Source organism: Solenopsis invicta, chromosome 1 (assembly GCF_016802725.1).
Source record: "Solenopsis invicta isolate M01_SB chromosome 1, UNIL_Sinv_3.0, whole genome shotgun sequence".
In the NCBI taxonomy this organism is placed as follows: domain Eukaryota; kingdom Metazoa; phylum Arthropoda; class Insecta; order Hymenoptera; family Formicidae; genus Solenopsis; species Solenopsis invicta.
This window is the reverse complement of record NC_052664.1, coordinates 18,472,069-18,496,011: the sequence shown is the minus strand read 5'-3', so window position 1 is coordinate 18,496,011 and position 23,943 is coordinate 18,472,069. Positions and strand designations below refer to the sequence as shown.

The 23,943-nt window shown below is 27.9% G+C and overlaps 4 protein-coding genes and 1 long non-coding RNA gene across 14 annotated transcripts in view; 3 read left to right on the top strand and 2 right to left on the bottom strand.

The window, feature by feature from the left end:
* Positions 1 to 144: 144 nt before the first annotated feature.
* Positions 145 to 1,968, top strand: LOC105201188 (U6 snRNA-associated Sm-like protein LSm7). Of its 2 annotated transcripts, none has more exons than XM_026132900.2 (4): positions 145 to 388; positions 476 to 487; positions 559 to 730; positions 1,620 to 1,968. In XM_026132900.2, the coding sequence occupies exons 1-4, from the start codon at positions 383 to 385 to the stop codon at positions 1,757 to 1,759; spliced, it is 330 nt and encodes a 109-aa protein (XP_025988685.1). In that variant the 5' UTR covers positions 145 to 382; the 3' UTR covers positions 1,760 to 1,968. The 2 variants fall into 2 exon arrangements, with proteins under 2 accessions (XP_025988685.1, XP_011167419.1); XM_011169117.3 differs by having other exon boundaries at positions 168 to 388; positions 553 to 730.
* Positions 1,963 to 4,149, top strand: LOC113003456. Of its 2 annotated transcripts, none has more exons than XR_005574792.1 (4): positions 1,963 to 2,105; positions 2,172 to 2,307; positions 2,481 to 2,551; positions 2,638 to 4,149. It is a non-coding gene; the product is annotated as an uncharacterized LOC113003456 (long non-coding RNA). The 2 variants fall into 2 exon arrangements; XR_005574796.1 differs by having other exon boundaries at positions 2,478 to 2,551.
* LOC105201187 (chitin deacetylase 1) lies at positions 2,015 to 9,349 on the bottom strand. Its single transcript, XM_011169116.3, has 10 exons — positions 9,030 to 9,349; positions 6,890 to 7,024; positions 6,146 to 6,250; positions 5,201 to 5,344; positions 4,591 to 4,773; positions 4,206 to 4,344; positions 3,974 to 4,095; positions 3,224 to 3,453; positions 2,648 to 2,818; positions 2,015 to 2,326 (listed from the first exon to the last, which is right to left on the bottom strand). Exons 1-10 carry the CDS (start codon positions 9,091 to 9,093, stop codon positions 2,048 to 2,050), a joined length of 1,572 nt encoding a protein of 523 aa, XP_011167418.2. The 5' UTR covers positions 9,094 to 9,349; the 3' UTR covers positions 2,015 to 2,047.
* Positions 9,350 to 13,179: 3,830 nt separating this feature from the next.
* On the top strand, positions 13,180 to 20,153 carry LOC105201185 (sarcoplasmic calcium-binding protein 1). Of its 3 annotated transcripts, XM_011169114.3 has the most exons (6): positions 13,180 to 13,562; positions 15,060 to 15,368; positions 16,843 to 17,009; positions 17,645 to 17,774; positions 17,926 to 18,029; positions 18,329 to 20,153. In XM_011169114.3, exons 2-6 carry the CDS (start codon positions 15,317 to 15,319, stop codon positions 18,455 to 18,457), a joined length of 582 nt encoding a protein of 193 aa, XP_011167416.1. In that variant the 5' UTR covers positions 13,180 to 13,562; positions 15,060 to 15,316; the 3' UTR covers positions 18,458 to 20,153. The 3 variants fall into 3 exon arrangements, with proteins under 3 accessions (XP_011167416.1, XP_025988684.1, XP_011167417.1); XM_026132899.2 differs by lacking the exon at positions 13,180 to 13,562 and having other exon boundaries at positions 14,595 to 15,368; XM_011169115.3 differs by lacking the exon at positions 13,180 to 13,562 and having other exon boundaries at positions 15,230 to 15,368; positions 16,796 to 17,009.
* LOC105201184 (NPC intracellular cholesterol transporter 1) overlaps positions 18,969 to 23,943 on the bottom strand; it is a 36,900-nt gene continuing 31,925 nt past the window's right edge. For 4 of the 6 annotated variants that reach the window (XM_039449269.1, XM_039449264.1, XM_039449276.1 and 1 more), the window contains one exon: positions 18,969 to 22,452. In XM_039449269.1, coding sequence (XP_039305203.1) covers positions 22,447 to 22,452 — 6 coding nt within the window. In that variant the 3' untranslated portion in view covers positions 18,969 to 22,446. The remainder of the gene's footprint in view (positions 22,453 to 23,943) is intronic. The other 2 variants (XM_011169111.3, XR_005574772.1) reach the window with 2 other exon arrangements.

Below are 23,943 nucleotides of genomic sequence, written 5' to 3'. Positions count from 1 at the left end.
TAAAGACTATACTAAAATTCACTGCCATCATCAAAAATCTACAGTGCATGTAACTTAAACTATAGATTTTGTAACGTTGGCAACGCATTTTGGAACACAGCCAAAAAGTTATAATTTGTATTTTCCGCCAAAAATATGAGGTGCGTCCTCGAAGTCTCGATTTAGATTTATCGATTTTAAACGCGGGAAAAGTCGATACTCGACTGGTCAAATAATCGCGGCCGACATAAGTGACGTGCGGGACCGAGTTTACTGGAGTTTATTTCGATTATTCGAAATACACGTTGATACACGTGATATGTTGTGCAGCGTCGCGTTTTTGTTGATTCTGTGAACGTCTGTCATATCCGATTAAATTCTTTTGCCTTGTGTAACCGTAGGAATGTCTGTAAGTACAACACTGTATAAGTTCTTACTTTTCTATAACCTCGTTTTGACATTTATCCTTGAGTTAACCTCACGATTTTCTTTACAGGCGCCGAAACAGGTAATGCATCAAATGTTTATTAGCGAATTAATCGCGAACCTCAGCACATTAGTTTATTTTTGTAGCAACAGAATGTTGAGCATAAAGAGAAGAAGAGGAAAGAGAGTATTCTTGATCTATCGAAGTATCTCGAGAAGAATATAAGGGTAAAATTTGCCGGCGGCAGAGAAGCCGAGGGTATACTTAAAGGTTATGATCCTCTACTCAACTTGGTACTCGACAACACAAAGGAATATCTCAGAGGTATGATGATTAATAATAATATACCGTTTAATTTATTACACACGATTATAGTAAATTATGTATTGTAGATTATTATATTATTATATTATTTTATATATTTAATGTTGCTTTTTGACAAAGATATTACAAAAGTATATGCAAAAGTTTCAGCGGTTCAATTAAGAGGCAATTTTTAAGTATGCTGATCTTATTGTTAATGCATACAGCTTCATTTTTGTAGTATTTTATTACTCAATCATTATTTATTTTTAAAATTATTATAATTAATTGCCAGAATTTTTGTACATATCTAGTAACAAGTATATGATATGCTATTTTCATTAATATGACTGCTTTTTGAAAACTTATATATCGTATGTATTTAAAAAATTCAAAGATGGTTCTCTAAGTGTTTAAAATTTTAAAAATTAATTTAAAATAGGATTTTAATTTTATTTAAAAGTATTTAAAGATGTACTAATTATAAAGTGAACATTTGTGCATAAAGAATTAAAAATAATAACGTGCAGTACAAACAATAAAAAAATGTATGTAAAATCACATATAAAATATTATTTGAGCATTAAGATTTTGCTGTAACGTTATCAGCTTTTCTTAAATTGTGTATAATACAAATCGTGATCTTATCCTAACTATTGTTATAAAGAATTGAATTATTTTTGTATTATATTTATTATTATTCATAATTGTATTTTTATTTTACAAGTTACGTATAGATTTAAGTATTTACTTGAACCGAAATTTGTATAATATAAATTATAATTTATCAACCCTTTTTGAAATGTAATATTTTTGCATTTTTATATGTAATATAAATTAAGCATATTTTGTAACGACTAAAATCTCTGTACAGGTGTAAGATATTTAAATAATTTTTTTAACTATATAGATCCAGATGATCCATATAAATTAAATCAGGACACTCGTATGCTGGGTTTGGTAGTGTGCAGAGGAACATCCGTAGTGCTTATCTGTCCTGTGGATGGCATGGAATCTATACAGAATCCATTCATACAACAAGAGGGATAAGCAGGAAAAACTTTTACTTTTAATATATATTATCTTAGAAAAGAAATCATCCTTGTCTTATACTATTTCTATTTTTTAAATAAAAATATAATTTATTTTGCATTATGTATTGAGGAAGCTTACACATATAAAATACACAGGAAATAAAACTTTCTTACAGAGATATATATTTTTATGTCTACGTTTATAATAAATAATATGATTGCATATTTAAGTAAGGTACTATGTGAATTCTTGACATACAAGCAACATAGGCTAACAAGTCCTAATAAGTTGCTTCTACCATTTTCACTCTGTTCCAAATTCATTTCTCAGCCATGGATATTGTTTCGGACATTCGAAACATGTATGTAAATATCTGTATGATTTAAGCACTTTACTAGATAATTTGCAGCTATTTGGCAAATCACAGGCTATTTCGTACGGTTCAAAATGTCGCTTTGCGCATTGCCATGGTGCAAACTTTTCAATTTCGTTCAAGGATGTTGGTCTGCGCATCCATTCCACAATCTGGTGACTCGTGACGAAAAAGACATCATCCAATTGAAGTAGATCGTCAATGAATTTCTAATTACATATAAAAATAAATATTATTATTTATAATTAAACAGAAATTTACCAAATTAGATTAATCTGTAAATGAAATTTATAATTGTGAATATGTTGCATTTTCTTAATGTTATAATGTTATAATTTTTAATGCTAAATTTTTTTTAAGCAGGAAAAATCCTTACCCTCAAAATATGCCATTTAGTATGACTTTTAAAAGCAGAATTAATAATGAACATAATAGTACGTTGTATATAAATATATGATATTAAACTTGTTTATATAGATAATACATGCTATTGATTTTAACAATGATATAATATTTGCAGTTTTACTTACATTAAATACATAAAAGTACATTGGATTATGAAACCATGATGCATGAAAATGTAAGCCGAGAGGTGCGCGATTGGTAAGATAATGCCTATTGAAGTTCAGCATAAGCATCTTATAAACTTCTTCGCCAGATAAGTCAGAGGGGCATGAGTCCACAGTACTACATGTGTAATCCTAAACAAAAATTTAATGAACGTTTTTGTATTGTTTTAAAAGGAAGAGAAAAAGGAAGAGACCGTAATAATCTGATAAATGAACGAAAATATAAGAAAACATTTATTATCAATTAGGGGAGAGTATTTTAATTTTTTATATTTTCGATCATGAAAAATATAATATGAAAAATATAAATAATTTACAGATATTAAGATGAAAAAAATTCAATAATATCGATTATAAGAACTTTTAGTCATCTGATTTTTCTACACGATGCAGCAAGATCAAATTTATATTGTCATATATTACAATATTTTGCAATTAACAATCAAAAAGGTCTCAACCCTCTGTTTTCTATTTTTATCTTTTCCTTTTTCTTGATGTTCTAAAAAATTTCAACTCGGTCGCATATGATTCACATACATTTGCCAAAAGTTGATTTAGAGGTAGTTCCCAGATATTTGGATAAGAACGGGTAGGGCAGAGCTGCCCTGCATGAACGCACGGATGCGGCGGCCTGTAGTCGAGCGTGTAAGGCCAAAAAGGTGGATCGGAGAAAGGTGCGACGATCGAGGAATCGTAAACGAAACCAAACTCAGACATCATCAGAAACTGGCGATTCCATCCAACTTGTAGAAAAGGCGCCCTTATTCCTACGACAAATATATACTGTTTTATAATAAATATTCAATGTTTTCTTGACATTTTTCTCAGAACTTTATACGAATACTTTACAGAAATACTAAGAAAGTTTTCCTCTTTCCTAGACTTTTTTTACATATGTATATGAATTTTGAAATATTCTAAGTTTCTAAGATTTCTTATCCTATATAATTTCTAAAAAAATATTTTAAACTTTCAGATTTTATAAAATTTTTTTAGACATTACATAATAATAAAATGAGAGAAATCTTAGAAGTCTTATGATATTTTAAAATTTATACGTGGAGAATTCTAGAAAAGATATGTTGACTTTCTCAATATTTCAGAAAAATATTTCTATTTGTATAAAAAATTTGTAGAATTTTCTGAAAAGTAAAAATAAAATTATGCAGAAGTTCTGAAAAATTCTGAAATTTGCATAAAAATTCTGAAAAATTCCGAGGAAAATTTTCAGAAAGGGTCTTTTTTTATAATTTTAATATTGTAATGAACTGAAAATGAGATTTTTACCTCTAATATCGCTGGTGCGGACTGCTGCATATTTCTTGATGATGTTCGCTATTCCAACCATTTCGTCGAACCAGTCTTCAATCGTCGCATTTTTCGACCACCATTCTTCCGGTCCACGATGTCTAAAAAACAATTTTCGATTTATTTTATTGAATTAAATAATTCTTAATGATCTTCTTTATTACAGCACCTTTTTTGTTTATATTTTTTTCGCAACATATGGAACACTTACGTAACGGAATGTGCGGCTATTTCGTGACCGGCGTTCCACAAATATTGCACGTCTCTATAATTCGTATACTGGTGACTAATATAGAAAGTACCTTTTATAGGACAGCCGTTAGGATTTTTTCTGCCATCCGTAAAAATTTCTGTAAATCAAATAATTTTTTTATTTAATATTCTTCTGTGCTAAAGAAATTTTTGTTAATATCAATTAAAGAAAGAAACGTTAGCATTAATATACTAATATATTGTCTTTGAACAATTTTGTGTTAAATCTAAGATCTACAAGTCATTGCAAATTTATTAAGATTTTTAAGTATATAAAAAAACCCTATGGAAAAAGAGAACAAAAAATAATGTACGAGGTAATCGATAATTTCTTATTGACTTACTTGAGTACAATTCGAAATTTTCAGCATTTACGGCGTCATCAAAAGTAATTGCTATCATTTGTGGAATTGCGAGTGCAGTAAGATTTCCTGGAATTTGAGTTCCATCTTTGGAGCACCAACAATTTGGTAATCGGCATTTCTGCGTGTCACAAATCGGCGCAGCATTTGCATCGTGTCGCATGTCTACAATAAATTATTTTTATTAATGACGTGTGCTATAACAAATTTTATTTTCACGCTGAAAAGTAAAAATGTCACTTTTTCTCATTATTTAAATTATTTTCCAGTTTCAATTTCCAATGTATGAAGGAAAGCACATTTCTAAAGGTTCGAAGTACTTTCGAAATAATATAGTTGGAGAAATTAAATAAAAGATAGAACTTTATTTCTCTCAGTTATTAATTTTATTAATTTTAATTGTGCTATGCTTGAATATTTAATTTTACCATAATATTGAATTTTTATTGTAATAAAATTGCGAGTGAGAAACATTCATCGAAAAATTTGCTGGTTGAAATAAGCGCGCTCATTGACGAACATCCAGTATGCATATGCGAATGAGAGAAGAGATTGACATAATATATGCGTTCGCATTCTTCGCATTTCTTACCGCACCATCCTTCGTCGGAACCATCGGGACAATCGACGCTCCCGTCGCAAAAATATAGAGCCGGAAGACACGTGCCATCTCCGCAAGCCAAGCTCTCATCGTCACACTCGCCATCCTTGAGCAGCGGCTTCGCCGGTTGGGCATCTACGAGAAACTTTGAAAACTTCACATCACCATTCGGTACATTAGTAATTATATTGTTTTAGTTCACGAAGACTATGAGTCTATTAAAATATTAAAGTGAATTAATAATACGAGTGTATTAAAATATTAAATTAAAACAAAATGAAACGGTTGAAACGTTCAAAATTCTGTATCTTCATTGTTATAATAATGTAATTTCTAATAAGTATCTAGTGTATTAAATAATTTAATGTGATAGAATTATTGACATTACAAATTCGAATTTTTTTCAAATTGGTTTAACAGAATTTAAAACCCTTTTACACATTTAAAACGTACATAAGAATAAAAGGGAGACTCAACTTATTAAAATTATATAATTATAAAATTATATGTAATATATCAATAATTTTTATATTTATTTGTATTCTTAAGCTTAAGTTGAGTTATTTGATATTTATTGTTGTACTTTGACATAGTATAATAGGTTTTCAATTCTATAAAAGCAATTAAAAAAAAATTTGAATATGTAATGGTGATTCCGGGACGCCAACAGTTCCTATAAAAGAGTATATTAATGACAGGTATGTTTCAAATTAGAATTTTCAATGAGAGACAATGTTCACAAACAAAGAAATAACTAACATGTCACCGCCGTATGATTTTCCGGGTGAAAGTATTGCGTGTATAACACTCGATCGCTTTCTTAAGAGTAGAAATCGGCGTAAAGTTTGCCGGCGTATGTGTGTTTATAGTTGCAGGGTCCTGTCAGTCATTTGTTCGCGCATTTCAGAATGGATTTAACATAAATCTAAAATATACCTGAAGTTACGTCGCAATTATCGACGTTTGTCTTAAAATCGCAAATCTGCCTGGAGACGTCGAAAAGAAGTCCTTGCGAGCACTTGAATTCGAACACTTCATTATCTGCAATATGATGTAATGATATAGTTGGTGTGAATTTTTTTTAAATTTTATATAATAATAAATTAATTCAATATCTTCATTACTCACTTTTTGCAATAAAAAGTGACAAAAACTGTTTATTGCATTAAAAATATTTTGGTTTTGTAATATATTTTAATATAAATATTTCTTGTAAACTCGCATAGAAATGTAAGATCAGATATCTTATGTCTCAAAACGTTTTATTATATCTTTTAAATTTATTTATAGACGAAATCGATACGTTTCGTAAAATAACTAACCCTAATCTTAATTTTAGATAAAACCAAGCCGTTTAAGAAAACTTATATCGAATTCGACTGGACCGCACTGTAATATGCACCGGTGCACATGAAAGTTGTTGATCTAATCTAAATGTAAAAGTGAAATGCAAAATATCTCGAACAATAGAATATGTATTTCATTAAACAATACAGTAAAGTATGTTAAGGATTTTGCAGTTTAATCCATTTATATATTTATATTTAACACACACCTTTATATCAATTTGTGTACGACGGCTTTAATACGCATTAGTGCGCACTGTTGCGTCCAATCGAATTCTTTATTAATTAGATGGATTAAATGGATTTTCTTTTTTTATGTGTTATCTATAATTACCTAAGCAGAGGAAATATTTAGCACATTCTGCAGGCGACCAGACGCTATGCGATGGTGCGTGAGGATTACGATAGAACTTGTTGTCGTCTATACAAGGAACTTCTCCGGATTTTCCTTTCTCCGCTGCGGTATTCGCTGAAAATATCACGATGTATGTAAAGGTATGAGTCGTGTGACCCACATTTTCTTCGATTCCAGACATTTAAAAATAAGTTGTTTTTTTACAAATTAATAAATAAGGAACCAAATACTTATTATTATAAACTTCGCGTTAGAACTTTCACGCAAAGTACTTTATCAACAATATGTGCACACGTGTGCGCAATTGATCATACAGTCGGAGAAGTAGCAGTTGTGAAATTAGTCTATTTTCAACAATAGTTTTTTTTTTTTATGGCAATAACAGCTTACCATTTTAATTATTTTGCAACCAGTAATTTCTTTACGTACTCTTTTGTATTCTTTGGCGGTTTTTTCGGCAATATTTAAAGTTATTAAATCGTTGTCCTTCTTATTTGTTTAAGTAAAGTTAATGATTGTTTTTTAAGTGAAACATTTTAAAATAAGAATATAAATTAACAATAAAAATTATTTTTTATGAAAAAAAATAATTTTAATTTTTTGAATCACAAAAACAAAAGATTTTGTAATTAAAAGAAAAATCATAATGTGTCATACATTCCGTACAGTTTATAAAAACAGAGTATTTACTCGTTTATTGAAGTAAATGAGGATATTTTTTAAGAAGAGCAAATATTATCAAAGATATTGAGACGATTTCAATGTTTCACGGTTACGAGATTATCTTTAGGCACGCGGTACTTTCACGTTCCGTCTGGCTGTTCAGAACGGATATCTGTAGCATGCGATGTACACTTGTTCGAAGAGAAATCTCGTGCGATTAGCGCCATCGTTTTCTCCCGAATGTAAAAACGGAAATAAAACTTTCGGCACATATCACTGTTCGAAGCAAAATTCAGTTCTAATTTATGTTTTTCGATATAATTTTATGTGACTATTTTTTAATAAATAAAAAAGAGAAAGAGAGAAAATTTTTTTTAATATACAATTTTCAAGTAAAAGAATTATTCAAGTAAAAGAATTCTTTTAGTTTCACATACAAAAAAAATTTTTTTCGAAATAAAATGAAGTGTTTCGACTATATTTTTTAAACGTAATACAGATCTTGATAAAAAATAAAGTTTTTTCTAATTGCATAAAAAATATAACTGTTAAAAACTATTTTGTGTTCAAACTTATCTTTATTTTTTATGTCTACACAGTACATTATTTTCTAGCCTCACTGATATCAATGTAGAAAGGGAGTTTATTTAGTTACTTTTTCTCTCTCTTTCTGTTTCAGAGATTCTAAGTCTAAGTCAATTATTTTACATTCTTATTTATTTAAATAAAAACATATTTTAGAGTACATTTTTACTTCGCTTTCTTATTTTTTTAATTACAAGCATATATGTCAACAGATGAGTAGATAAGAGATGTTATATTATACTATAATTAATATAAAAACTTTGATTTGAGATTTAAATTATAAATTATTTTCCACAAATTTTATCTTAAATAATATAAAAAATAATACATATAATTTTCATCTTTCCGTAATATCGAATACTAAACATAGCGATATTATATGTTTTTTAATGAAATAATGTTTTTTCTAAGTTCTTGTTATCATCTGGAGCTATTCAGGTGACAAAATTTGTCTACTCGAATAAAAGAATAGATATGAAAAATTAAATTATGTCACCCCTTCAATGTCGCGACCGCCATTGAAATAATGAGCTCTAAATATTTAATAGATAAACATTTTGTCAGTAAGAAAAAGAATACCCCGTTAAAATTTATACAAACATAAAAAAAATGTGTATCATATTACATAAAAGTATTTGATTTAAAAATTGTGTAGGATAAAAGTTATTTCTTTTTACAAAGTTTTATAAATATTCAAACAGGGGCTGTACAACGCATCACGGTTAATGCGTTAGAAATAGGACATCTCTATGTTGTATTACTTCTAAACGCTTTCAAGACTTTGATTGACGTTTAATAAATAGGTTGTCGCGCGATTCGAAGAGAAAGAAGACTTTGCACTCGCGCACACTTCTGAAATTGCGAAACTCACCGGAAACAGCGAGCAACGTGATCAGCACAAAACGAAGTCTCGATCGCATGTCGATATCTTGCATGCGGATTTGTGTACCGGTTCCACGCGCGACAGCTCGCACTTTCAAACTGACGGTAGTCTACGAAAGCATGCCTTATATGACGAGTACCTGCTTCATCGCGCTTAAATCACGCGACGATCTCTTCTAGACTATTTTCACTCGTCTTCTACGATCGTAATAGGGCAATTTTGAATACTGTAACATTTGATTATACTTCCATCAATTTGAAGCAGTCGATCGATGGAAATATTAAGTTATCATTCAACGTCAACTTCCAATATATTTAACATCGTGTATCTTTATAACTGATGATAAACTTCAGATTTAAATATTGGGAAAAGTAAGTCATCTTCTTGAAATTAATAAGGAATTTTTTAATTAATAAATTTATATTCTTCAATCTTGATTTATAAGATCTTTATCTTGCATCACTAATTATTGAAAAAAAATTGCTAATTTAGTATTTTTATCACAAACGAGAAAATTTATTATTCGTTGAATAGCAAATTAATGTCAATTAAAATAGTATCAATTTTTCCTTCAATCGACATGATTTTTGTCTATTTTAGAAATTTATATAATTTCAGTTTATATTTATTGAATTTTATTTCTTTGAATTTTATTATATTTTAATTTTTTTGCATTTTAATATTTTTCAATAATTCGTGTCTTTATACTTTCATGATTGAAAAAAATGAACATCATAATTTTATGTATGAAGTATTGAATTATTAGCAAAATATAAAGTGCTTTAACCGATATAGAATATTATATAAATTATATATAATGTTAGTAAATTTTGGTATATAAGGTCTTTCATTTAAATAGAACTTTAATTGTTCAATAAAAATTTTTATTTGCTTGCTATTGTCTGCAGCAATATTCAAAATGTGATTTATAATATAATAAAATGTTCATTTAAATCGCGTTTACGTTTATAATGCATGATAATATAAGAAGAAGATTAACTTTTCACAATTGAGTAATTGGAGTATAGTGTTGGATAAAGTTAATCCTCGTATAATTTATTAAGCAGTTTTTAGATTTTATTTACAAATATTTGGAAGAATTCTAATATTAACTGCTAAATTAATCGAGATAAAGTTCAATAAATTCTTCAAGACAGAAGTAGCTACCAATTATCTAGAAAATCTGCTACGAGAATTGGATTAAGAACCGGTGTAACGGTACATTCCATTGATCGTATCAATTAATTTTTATTTTCTTTTTTTCTTCTGTAAACGTAATTCTCGCACAAGGCCTGTATATAAGTAGAACAAAATGTAATGTAGTTCTCTTTATTTTAATTTTTTAACATGTCGGTAAAATTTAATTCTTATTTATATTTTATATTTACGAAAAATATATATTTTATAAACAATCTTTCTACATAAACAAATTACATAAATTTGTTATATATATTTTAAAGAAATGTATAGATTGCATTGTACAAAATAGTGTAATATACTTTTTATTTTGTAATTTTTAATTTAATTTGTAACATGTCAATTAAATTATAAAACGTCAATCAAATTAGCATGAAAATATTGTAAAAAATTATCGTAATATAATTAATATAATATTGTAATTTTGCAATATATAAAATATTCAATATACTGATGTATAAAATATTTTTAGAAAAATATCAGTTTTTTAAATTACATTTAGCATGAAACAGCTGATACGTATTAAGACATTAAGTTAATAATTTAATATAAATTTTTATCAATGAAATATTAAATAATTTGTAATTTAATTCTCGAAATATTGTCGGCAACTACGATAACAATATTTTTCTAATTTAACCGATGGATTATTGCAATTCCAATGCTTACAAAGAAACGTTTTGCACGGTTCTCATGACGGTACAAATTTCGGACATAAAAGAGTTAAATCATGCAGCATTGAAACATCTTCGAAAAGTGATGACGTACTCGCGCTAATTAATTATCTCTTCTCGAGATGAATCGTGCATTTATCACTTTCGCGTTTACATAGTTCAAAGCGAATCTGGGCGACTGTAATTATTACGGCTGGGCTGTTCGCCAAATAACCGTAAGCTCATGCATAATTGCGAAAAGTCTATGATGATGATGTTTGGTTTGGCAACTCGTTCTAATTTACCGTGCCAGTTAATTTCAAAGTACTCTTCTTTGGAACAGACTACATCTCTAATTATTTCGATGTGTATCGCGACTATGAATGATCAATTTGTCTACATCAGAGATTTCAACAATTAGAGACAAGTGGTACGTGAAAGTATGCTTCCGATGAACGCAGAATCAATTGGAGAAAAAAAATCCTAATAACTCAAATCGTTAATTAAAAATACGAAAATACCGTGAAATAAGCAAAAGAAGATTGTGTGCCGCAGGTAAATTTTCGAGAGGTAACCGCTCTTCAGATCTATTATTATTAAGCTTGAGAAGAGTAAACAAATAACACAACTTACTGTTTAGTTTGGCAACTCGTTCTGATTCATCGTGCAAATTAATTTGATAATATTTTTGAAGTAGCATACATTTCTGGTGGATTATTTCGATGTACATTGCAGCTAGAAAGACAATTTGTTTTCCAGTTGTGTACGTAATCTTATATTTCAATATTCAACATTTCGAAGTAAAAATATTCTCAAAACAAAAATCTTCTTTGTAGAAAACATTATTTCATTACGTCACAATACCGTACGAATAGAAACATAATTCAAGCTAAATAGTTATGATAATTTAATCTTAAATAATTAAAAAGTAAAAAGAATCAACATTTAATTTTTATGAAGATTTATTGAAATGTTTAGTGAAAAAATTGACTTTAAATTATTTATGTAATCAGTAATTATCTTCTTGTACGTGGTTTAAAATTACAAAGAAAATCTATTACATTTTTCTCTTTCCCTATCCTATGCTGTTGTTAATTATCGTTTATGAAGGTAATGAAGTGAGACGAAAACGATGAATAAGACAAAACACGTTTATATTTTAGATAAAGTTGTTGCTTGCCAAGAATTACCTCACTTTTCTAGCCATTGCGACTATGCCATCAATCATTCCTGAATATCTTAGCAAACTAGACCGTGATTGGAGCGTATATACAAAAGCCAAAGAACGATAAAATTTAAAGAGTGTGTTTAAAAAACTTTTAAAAGAATTTAAATTAAATTAAATTTTTTGTAAATCTAAAGAATATAATAAATACCATTAGATATTTGAATAGATTACAATTAAAAAGTACATTAATCGAAATGGTAGAATCCAAATGGAAACGCGTCAACCGCAGTAAAATTTATAATTTAAAATTCGGTTTACCTCGTATATTTATTTGTTTCTTATCACACCTATTATGGTAATAAGTAGTTTTGATAATACATTATCAAAACCACAATATTTTAAAACACGATAAAATATAGGTACTTTTTACTGAATTGAAGATAATTGGAAGCTATATTGTTGAAGCGCACAGATACTTGCAATTCTGACACGCGAGCTTATTTACGCGCTATCGGCAACAAAGAACGTGATCACACGTGTTTCATGACGATCCACCGTGTCCACCGAGGACAGACCATGTACGAAAATACATTTACGCGGAGCAAGAAGATAAATCGAGGTGGCGGCGAGAGGCAGTCGTTGCTTCGTTGACCTCCGTTCAAATTAGAATAATGCCGCGAAGAGAACACCAATAGAGAAGAACTGGCTGGCAGAACACAGTGGGAAGTTTTCCCAAATTGCTAAATGTCAAAATATGCAGCTACGAATTTCACCTTTCTATTGTCTTTTTGATCTAAAAAATTATTTACCTACAATATCATTTGAATAATCTGTATAGTTACAACTTTCCTTTAAATTTTCGTTTGTTGCAAGCAGCGAACATTTTATTATTTTTCTCTTATTTTATTTTTGAATTTCATGTTTGTTCGTGTATTTATTTTTGTTCTTTTTTTTCAGCCGTTTCTATCGTACGCCATCTCGTCTGTTGGAGCTCGAGATTATCTCATTTCCGGAATAGCCAATGTAAGCATCGAGAAAACGTATGCGTTCCCTCATATCGTGTCACACGTTGCATGCGACATAGTAAAAGAGGAAAGTTCTCGGTCGAGTCCGATTTCAGCAGAGCTTCAGTTAAATCTGGACCTCACTGATCGTAGGACGGCTTATTTAGAATTTAGGTTTGCGACGGTCATCGGGAAATAGAAAGGCGGAAATAGAGTGGTCCCAAACATTTCGTTCCACGATTTGTATGCAAACGAGGGAAACATAATGGAAGATAATTGATAGTTTTCCCTATTGTACAATTGGAGAACATTATCCAGGAGAATAAAGAGAATTAATTCGGGAATTAACTACCGTTGATTCCTGTTACAGTGAAAACCACATTTCTGTGTGTTTATCGTACGATTACGATTATTTAAAATCTTTTGTATCCGTGAGATTATATTTTGCCGCTGAAATAAATTGTGCTGTCGAGGAAAATAAAGAAGAGAAAGAAACAAAGTGCGTAAGCGTAAACATTACAAGCGGGAACATGCATGGTCATTGAAAAGATCGCTTAAATTAAAGAATTTATTACCTCTTTGTTACAAATTTAAAACAAGAAAGATAAAGATAATATAGTTTAAAAAGATAAAACAGTAGCAGTAATTGCATTTACTAATAGACTGGACGATAATTCTAAAATTGTTAAAAGTGCATACAATATTAAAAATGTTTCGAATGTATCGATAATTAAAGACACAAATGTGGAAAGAGTTACAAAACATATAGTAAAATCTAAATAAAGAAGAGAAAGAAGAAACTATCAGAAAAAGTGCAAAAAGGAAAACGTGCCAATATATTTTTGCAAATCTATAAAAAAGATAATAAATTTTAAGTAAATAGAAAAAAAATGTTTATTAGAAATATGTTTGATATGTATGTTCAGTGTGTTTGGTACTGAGATATTTTTTTAAATAACAGTGTTATAAACAAAATTTTCGAACAAAGTTATTTTATTTAAGATTTATATAATAAAGTTGAACAAAAAGTCTTAGTTATTTTTTGAAATTTTTCTACTGACAATTTTATAATTTTTATTATTGTTTCTTTATAAATGGAATAATATATCTACTTCATTGGTTTTCTAAGATATTATTTGTAACAAATTCAATGTGCAATAAAGTATGATTTTCGATAGTTCATAATTTGTCACTTGTGTTGCTTTTAGGTATAAGCAATAAAATATTTGCAAAAAATAATTATTGAAAAAAAAAATTTAAAACTTTTATTGTATTCGTATAAATTTTTTTAAACGAAATAACTTATTAGACAAATTTTCTTAAAATTCTATTATTAAAAAAAAAAATATTTGACAATGATTTGACAATACACATTAAATGTAAATCAAACACACTGTATATAAACTAAATATTAATATATATTTATTTAAAATGATTATTGCATGGTAAGCGCAAAAGAAAAGATAATGCATATACATATACAATACTTTCATGCATAAGATAATAAGATAAAGAGATTTATATAAATAAAACACACAATTGTATTTTAAACAAATGTACAATTGCACATTGCAAAGTTAAAATTTTTTCCTATTATTAGTGGGAATTATGTGCTTCCTTTTAATAAGTCTACAGATGATTTTTTTTAAGTAAATAGATTAGAACAGATTTTCGAACAAATTTTAGAAGAGAATTCCACGAAGAAACTGTATACATCGTAATAAGAAGATTGTTAGATAATCCCAGTCAAATTGATGGTACACTAGTTATGTTTAAATAGACAAGAGCTATAAAACGAGAGCTATATGAAACGGAGTGTAAGCAGTTGAAATAAATGAACTTGAGGTTCCATAGGACAAGTTCGATGAACGTAGATAATTTTACCACTGTTGTTATCATTGTCATCCTCGTCACCGTCACCACCACCACCACCATCACCACAGCTTAAATTTCTTTGCCGTACAACATTTATACAGCCTTTGTACCCTTCGCTCAGAGGGGATAGCCTAAGTATAGACCCGGCGAGACTCTGGCCGAGTTCAGTGTGAAACCATCATCCTCTAGGACCACTTTCTTCGCGCCGGACGTGCTTTCCGCGTGGAAGTTTCGTCGTGTTTCAGCCGGCGAGAAAAGCTTCGACGTGCGATTCGGAGGGACATTTCCGTCTCTACGATCTCTTGTGCTCAAGAACTTTTTACATCTCTCGCGAAGAAAATTGTAGAGAGGGAAACTGAGGGAGAAGAGATTATCGCGATGGCGTACAGCTGGGATAATCGCGTTAATTTCATAGTGAAATTTCTGTATGGTTAGTAGATGCGGAGGATAATATAGCAAGGCTGGTCAATTCGGAACAGAGGAAGACAACAATTAGAAAAAAGAATTGATAAAATGTTTCAATAAACTGATTATTATATTAGTAACTGATGATGATTACTATTCAGTTAATTAATGAAATGTCATCAGTTACTCATATAGTAATCAGTTTATTGAAACACTTATAATTATCAGTTCTCTTTTTCAGTGGGATGTGATTGTACAGAGAGACACGCTATGAAATCGTGAATTATTCAAAAATTAAAATTAAAATGTGATCTCTTGTGCAAATATAAATAAAAAAGATAAAATAAATAAATTTCTATCGTATGATTAAATTGTTTTGTGAGGAAAGATTATGAAATTTAAATATATACATGTATTATATGTTTACAAGTAACTCGATATTTTTCATTCTATTAATTTCATTAATTATAATTAATGAAATATCTTCTCTGTAAGATATGCATTGCGTTGTGCAAATGCATCCCCTTACATTACATTTCCTTGTTCCGTTTACATGACGTGTAAATTTAGTGACGTACGAATATATGGTAAAATTGTTGATAATATATAACGCGTACAATGGATATCTCGCAATAAGTATAAAAACATCGAAATAGAAGTGTTAAAGAGAAATTGTAAAATATAACTTTTTTATCACTTTTCACTTAAAATGTAATTATAAAGCAGATGAACAGAAAAATGATATACTTCTACTTAAAAAAAACTTTAAACTTTTAAAAGAGATATTTTTTTTTATTTATAATGTAATTATAATGTAATAATGTAATTATAAATAAAAAAAAATATCTCTCTTAAAAGTTCAAAGTTTTTTTTAAGTAGAAGTATATCATTTTTTCTGCTTCATAATTCTTTACACAGACTAACAAGAAGAAATATTATAAGATTACGTGGTTTCTGCATTTAAAAAATGCAATTATGTATTTTACATAAAAAGATAGAATCCGTTGTTATTTTTTGGATTATTTGATAAAAGTTATGAAAAATTAAACATTCTATGAAATATGAGTATTGTATTGCAATAAAAATACGAAATTTATTTCTAAAATTTTTCGATGGTTTACCTAAATATTTTTATAGAACTAAAAAAATCTAAAAAAAATTGTATTTAAAAACTCAAAAAATCTTTAAATAATTTAGAAAAATAAAAATGTCTTTTTTTTGTGAATTATCATCAAATAAAAATGGCAAAGAAAAAAATCTTTTATATTTTTTCTTCTACTTAATAAGTAATTATTTTATGATTTTATTTTTCGTGAGATATTCAACATTATTAATTTATAGAAATTGAAATATATAAACAATTTAATTAAGAAAAAGTTTACAAATTGATCATGCAATATTCAACGGTATATATACGATAAAAGTGGACTTCTGTTCGTAAAAATTCAACAGTTCAAAGTAAGTGCGCTTAGTGAGAGGAACATCCTGTATAACTGCAGATATTGATAACAACGGATATTTGGATAAGCACGACTTCGAGTGCATGGCATTAAGAATGACGCTGATCGAAGGCAAAGGCGAGTTCAGTTACAGTCGGTACCAAGAAAATCTTCACATCATGCTCTCTTTGTGGGAGGAAATAGCCGATCTGGCAGATTTTGATAAGGTATGTCACAAGAGTTTCTATATAACAAAATAAACCGGCTATCTCTCCTGGCACAATTTGGATCTTGCGGTTTCAAATTCTTCGAATTCTTTAGTTACTCAAGATTGTAACTCGAGATCATTCGCAGTCTTTGTTCCAAATTTCCTTATGTCCAAAGACAATTATCGTGGCAGTCTATTAAAATCCATCTTGTTTCGATAATGTTGCGAGAATATTATATTTGATATTTTGATTAACGTTTCTTGATAAAAATACGCGTTTTCCTTTTTCTTATAACATAAACTTGACAATTAAGATATTATTTTGGCAATTCAGATTATTACCTTAATTTTTATTAAAGATTAATTTGAACAGAAAAAAAAATTTCATATTTGTAAACGTATATACAATTAAATGATTAATTATATATTATTGATTTAAATAATTTTAAATTTATTTAAATATTAAATGCTCAACAAAAACAATTTGTAAATATAATTATTACATTAAAATTGATCAAAATTGAGCATAATCAATTAAAAATATCCTTTTAATTTTGATTCATTGATGGTATATACATATAACAGAAATTAAAGTGTTAATTCTTTGTTAAATATTAGAAGAAAAATGATCTATTTATATTATTCCTTTTTCAGGATGGGGTTGTAACGATAGAAGAGTTTAAAAGGGCTGTGCAAAATAGTTGTGTTGGTCGTTCTTATAATGATTTTCCTCAAGCTATGAAGATGTTCATCGATAGTCACTTTAAAATACTCGACATGAATGGTATCGTAATAATATTTACAAATATAACAAGTAATACATTGTGTAGATGTGTAGAATAAATAAATCAATTTCTTTCAACAAAATTATCAGTAAACAAAATTGATAACAAATTATTCTTTAAAATAATGAATTTTTATTTGTAATGTTCTAGAGGATGGCGTAATTGGTGCCGAAGAATTTCGATATGATTGTGTTTCAAGAATTGCTGTGGATAACGTAGATGTCCTTGATAAAGCTTATCAAAGTCTTTTAAATGTGAGTGAGACAAATCTATAACTATCTAATATAAAATCACACTTTGAACTACTTTTCCTTTGTCTCTATACATTTTTTTACTTTATAAATAATTGCACTAACGTAATTTATCATTATGTATCTTTTATTTATCTACATATAGATAAATAAATGATAGATAATAATAAATTACGTTAGTGCAATTGTTTTATTTAAAAATTTTTACTGAACTTATATCTTATTCCACATAAAAAATTTAGTAAAATATTTGTAAAAATACATATTGTAAAATAATTGCTTTAAAGTCATTACTTTAACAGGACGATGACAGAAGACGCGGTGGATTGACTTTATCACGCTATCAAGAATTATACGCGCAATTTCTCGGTAATCCCGACGACAATTGTCCAGCAATTTATCTCTTTGGACCAATAGGACAAGAGTCATAACTGAAATACATTTCGAAGCGATATAAATCTTTATATCCTTATGTACAAAGAGATGCACAAGCATGCACAAATGTATTTATATTAATTCTTATAATAAATCAGATATTTTATTGTAATAAAAAAATTTTTGTATACCAAATTTCACGTATGGTAAAAAATAAGACTTTAATAGTAAATCCTTTTTTTCGTAATATTGCATATTAAACACTATTTTTCTATTATCAAGTATCCTATCATTCTTAACAGCAATATACAGTATTGTTAAAAATTCAGAATAATTTTCAAGAAAAATATATAACGAGCAAATCATCTCTTTTTAGAGTGTAATTTCATTTCTTGAGAAAACTGCTATGTGTTGATAAATAATTATGTAGTTTTAAAAATAATTTACGTATGTGTGTAAAATAATACATGTATAACTTATATGTATATGTATAAGTATAGTACAAATTACTATAAATAGTATATATTACGGATTTTTTGAAATGAATGAAATAATATAACGCAATTGTATAGTACAAACAGGAGAAAATTTATTTGTATTTACGTGACAACACAGTACGCTTTGTATGCTACTTGAGATGCTTCTCTGAGTTTTCTTTTTTTTTATTCCATCACATCATTTTAATTTGACGTTATATACTTTCTCATTTCCGCACAATACTTCATATTTACATCAAAGCTTCTATTGATATGCATTTTGTCATATACAAGGTGCAGTATAAATCGAAAATCATTTATGAGTAGTATTCGAGCGGACCAACATACATTAAATTTAACGAAGTTTCGCTTCATACATATATCGAACACACGCATACGTCTGCCAAATACACAAACCTGTACATTTTACGACATATTTTTATATGTATGATTTATAACATTTATTACCGTCTTTTTTTTCAAGTTTTACACATTCATCTGCATGCGCAAGTACATATATCGTAATAACAACTTGAGAAGTATTAACAACTTTGTATTTAGCGAGTTCCTTCCTTTTGTAATTGTATGTACTGTTTGAGTATAAAAGTTTCATTCTATAAAACGTTCAAATTTGTGACGAAAATGAATTTTGTTCTTTCAAACGAGAAATAAGCATCAAGCATGTTCAAAAACACATTGATGTTAATGATTAATTCACCTGCTAGTTTTTGTTATATTGTACAAAACAAAAGACACTGTTGCAAAATTTGTTACATGTATTGAGCAAAAGCGTCATACTTCATAAAGAACTTACACTGACAAAGCGCACTAAAAAATAAAGTTGGCAAATCTATCCCGCACTGGGAACCTAGTAATTAATTGAATGTAAACTATCCCATTCTTTTCTATTCGACAAAAATCTTATGTAATCCTAAATATTTGGCTAAATCATAATAAATTCATGCCTAAGCAATCAACCAATGATCAAAATCACAGCATTCTTGTTGAAAAAATAGAATGTTTTAGTTTAAACTTAGTGGGATTGCAAAGCTTATCAAAGAAAATGTATTTGAATATCTACTTTGCGATTCCCTCAATTAGTTTTAAATTTTTAATACAACAAGCATATTTTGAACTGGTCAATTGCTAGGATTCATAAAAAGATTCACATTTTGTTCCTTTGAGGTTTTTGCTTACTAAGGATCACAAAATAATTTCTGTATGTATAACTATAATGTACATAATTAAATTATTAAAAATAGTAATTGAGCCTTTTGCCCACAGTACTTTTAATTTCTTATTGCAAATAGTAATAATAACTTAGATATTTTAAAACTAATGTATGAGCCATATATGTCATGTGAGATTCTAAGCCATATTTGTAGTAACTGCCCTATGTAATTTATTTAATTTGTTCATGTATAAGGTGAGAGTTGATTTACGCATTTGATTTAAGGCAATGACACTTATGTCAAAGTAATTTATCACTTTGTAATTTATACAATAAATTTGATTTATTTTCAGTCATCCAAATAGATGCATTCATACATTTATAGCTTTTTACTTCTCAAATTTTATGTTTTATTTTTTTATGAAAGATACATTTTTTTGTTATACTGAAATATGATACAATTTATGTGTACAAACTTTTAAAGCCTGTTTTCTCAATATCTTTAAATTCTAATTACAAGCTTATTTAACTTTTTGTATTAGTGTAGGACAAATGTTTTACAAAAGCAACAGAGAAAAAATAATTTCTTAAATAGTTACATACAAATAATAACACCGAAAGCTAACAAAAACAAAATACATAAAACAATATTTAAAAGGGCATTTTTAAAGATTTTATGTGTCTTTATGCGTCTTTCAAATATTCATAATATCTGAATATAATTATCTAGAGTAAAGAAGTGAGGTATATTTGAATTGTAAGAATTGTTTTCAAAAAATAGTCTTAAAAACTGTAATAAAAATAATGTGAAAAATATTTTAATCTTAGACGTAATGTTCCCTGTTGATCCATAGTAAGCTAGCGACAAAGAAATAAGCTATTGCTTTGCTTGTGGCCTTAATTTAATATCTTAACATGTCAATTTGGAACTTGGCCAGACAATATTTACTTAAGAAGTATACAAAATATATTCAAATCTAATCGACAATACTGATAATTATACGTTTTATGACAAAAATTGAATCCTTAAGTAACATGGTGAAGATTATAACATTTATATCATTCATGCCAAAAATATATACTCTCATACACATAATCATGTTAATGATTAGTATGTAATAAATTTTGTGATTTTTATTATCAAATATATTCATTAATGAAATTCTTGCATCCTGAAGTTAAAGGTGATCGTATAAAAAAAAATTAAAAACAATTTCAGATGTATTGATGTAACAAAATAACTGAATGATCTAGTAAGAGTCAAAATAAATGAACTTGGATATTTAGTGATCCCACCATGGAACCTATGGATTGTTGCGAGACTTGAAAACTTGAATCCTGATATGGATATCATGCTTATTTTACAGAATATCAATATTGTACATATTTCAACTCATCTTTTATATTTTATTTCGATTGTGGACGGCATAAAAATTTGTTTAATTATCACAAATATTTAATTAATGATTAATTTAATCATAATTCCAAATACATGCAATTTTAAAGTGCAGAATTATTTTTGATATTATCGTTAAAATAAACCGTTATGTTGCTTTATATAAATAATATTAATTTTTTAGATAATGTACATATTAGAGAATATCGTTTTGATATTAATCTTTCAACAATAAATATTTTGATGTCACATTTACGTAAGTAATAATTGGATATCGATATCAGAAAAAAGGATTCATGTCACAATTGAGAAATGCATTAATAAAAAGAGGAAAATGCATTTTATATCCCGTCACGTTTGTTACACCATACTCAATAAATTTGCTTAATGTGTAGTAAGAAAACAAATTCTTCGTTCTAGATATTCTACCTAAAAAGTCGATCGCGCGTACATTCAAGCTTTCGCAATTACGAAACATTTCAATTTAGAATACAGTCTGTGAGAATCTAATATTACATTAAAAAAAAAGCCTTGCCCAAAATAAATATGCTAAAAATTACGAAAACCTAGAACTATACAAATTTATTTATCGCTAAAATTAAATGCCAGATATGAACGTAGATGGACATGTTCACCAGTCTCGAAGAATTTGTTAGAAACAATTTGCGTTAAACTTTCTATATTTCGTAGGAGAGAAAAATTTGTGAAACTCTCTCAGCTCATAACGGCTCAAGATAAAAGACTATTGACTTATTTAGTAGATACATTTCAGTCCTTCTAAGTACAAAAATTGTATCCGATTAAATCGGCAACACTTAATTCTTTGTTAGAATGTTATGTGGTGATCAGTCACATCGATAGAGTTCACACTGGCGTAGGAAGTGGACGCGCGTTGGTGGTTGTCATTTTGGAGTAGAGGAGAATCCGGCTTGTCACGTTTGTGACGCATAACTTCACTTCCGCTTGCGAGGTCGCCGGTTCTTCTACGCCCTCGGCGCGACATCACGCCTAGAAGAAAAAAGTACAATTTAAGCATTTCAAATCTTCATCACATCCAGCGTAATCTCCCATCGCACTGTATGATTACATTAAAATTGTATGATTAAAATTGTGCTGCCCTGTAATTTTACATTGCTTGATAGCTATTTTTGTGTACGTGTAATTTTCTAAATATTAACATTTTCTATTTCTATTTAACATGTACAAGCTATATACAAAAAACAATTCATTAAATACAACACAAATCCATACCAAGCCTAATATTTCATGCAATAAGCATTTATAAAAAAATACTATATTTTTAAATATAAACAATAAATGCAATAATGTACATGCATTTTAATATAACAAATATATAATATTCTAAAATTTTAAAAAACTTTCTTTAAAGATAATAAGTTAATTTCTTTTAGGTAATAGTACAAGCTACATTTATAAATAAAAATATATGTATTTGCCAATATATATTACAAATCATATCAAAACAAATTCATACTTTTGCCAAAACAGTTTTATTTAAGATTTTAATCATAAGAAATTTTCTTTACATTGTTATCCATTATAACATTTTAATAAAAATAATATAAAATATAAATTTATGAACAGCATATAAAAATAAAGAAAACATGTAAACTTAAATTTGAAAATTTAAAGAAAATCAGTTAAATTAAATATTGCATAAGATTGTATAACATTTGAACTATTCATTTATTTGTTTTTGATTACTTGTGTTATTTATTTGGTTCTCTAAATTCCGACTAAATTTTTTTGCAATTATATTTTTATTATTTATCATACTATCTTTTATTAATTTTACATCTATAATATTAGGTTTCTACAATATTTTGATAGATAAAAAATTGAAGTGTATTGACAAATACAATATTCATGTTTATCATGGATATCTTCTAGAGCAAGAGATTAAAAAAGTGTAATCAAGATCATCTTAAAATAAATAATAGATTAGCCTTCTCAAAGATATTGAGAAAGTTTCAATAATCTAAAGAAAGTTTATGTGATCTAAAAATAATTTGTCTAATAAAAAAAAGGTGAATTTGTAATATTAATATAAAACAATTTTATTCTACATTTTTCTTTTTCACCAGTGATAATATTTTTATGTTTTCATATCCCTGTTACACACACTTTCTACGAATATGATTTACAAAATTCGACAACAAATTATTTGATTATTGACCAATAGATAATCAAAAATATTCTATGTGTTACATACTAAGAAACATATATTGTTACATTACAGAAAATACAATAGATATACGTATCATACAATGTATTAAAATACACTGCATTAATAATGAACAGATACAAAAATACGACGCGCAAAGGCACTAACATATATAAGATAAACTAAAAATTGTACTAATATTTAATATCTTCGAAAACGTGGTAAAAAAATTATTCAATAGTCATACACACAAACCAGACATCATACGGTAGTAATATTTGCTTACATTCTAAATCAAATTGTAATCCAAAGTC

Coding starts and splice junctions, on each gene's coding strand:
- LOC105201188 (XM_011169117.3), top strand. Junction 731..1,619: donor CACAAAGGAATATCTCAGAG/GTATGATGATTA, acceptor TTAACTATATAG/ATCCAGATGATCCATATAAA.
- LOC105201187 (XM_011169116.3), bottom strand. CDS start 9,093: ATGCAAGATATCGACATGCGATCGAGACTTCGTTTTGTGCTGATCACG. Junction 6,251..6,889: donor TAAATATTTCCTCTGCTTAG/GTAATTATAGAT, acceptor ATCATATTGCAG/ATAATGAAGTGTTCGAATTC. Junction 2,327..2,647: donor TGTACTTTTATGTATTTAAT/GTAAGTAAAACT, acceptor ATATGTAATTAG/AAATTCATTGACGATCTACT.
- LOC105201185 (XM_011169114.3), top strand. CDS start 15,317: ATGGCGTACAGCTGGGATAATCGCGTTAATTTCATAGTGAAATTTCTG. Junction 17,775..17,925: donor TAAAATACTCGACATGAATG/GTATCGTAATAA, acceptor GTAATGTTCTAG/AGGATGGCGTAATTGGTGCC. Junction 18,030..18,328: donor CTTATCAAAGTCTTTTAAAT/GTGAGTGAGACA, acceptor TTACTTTAACAG/GACGATGACAGAAGACGCGG.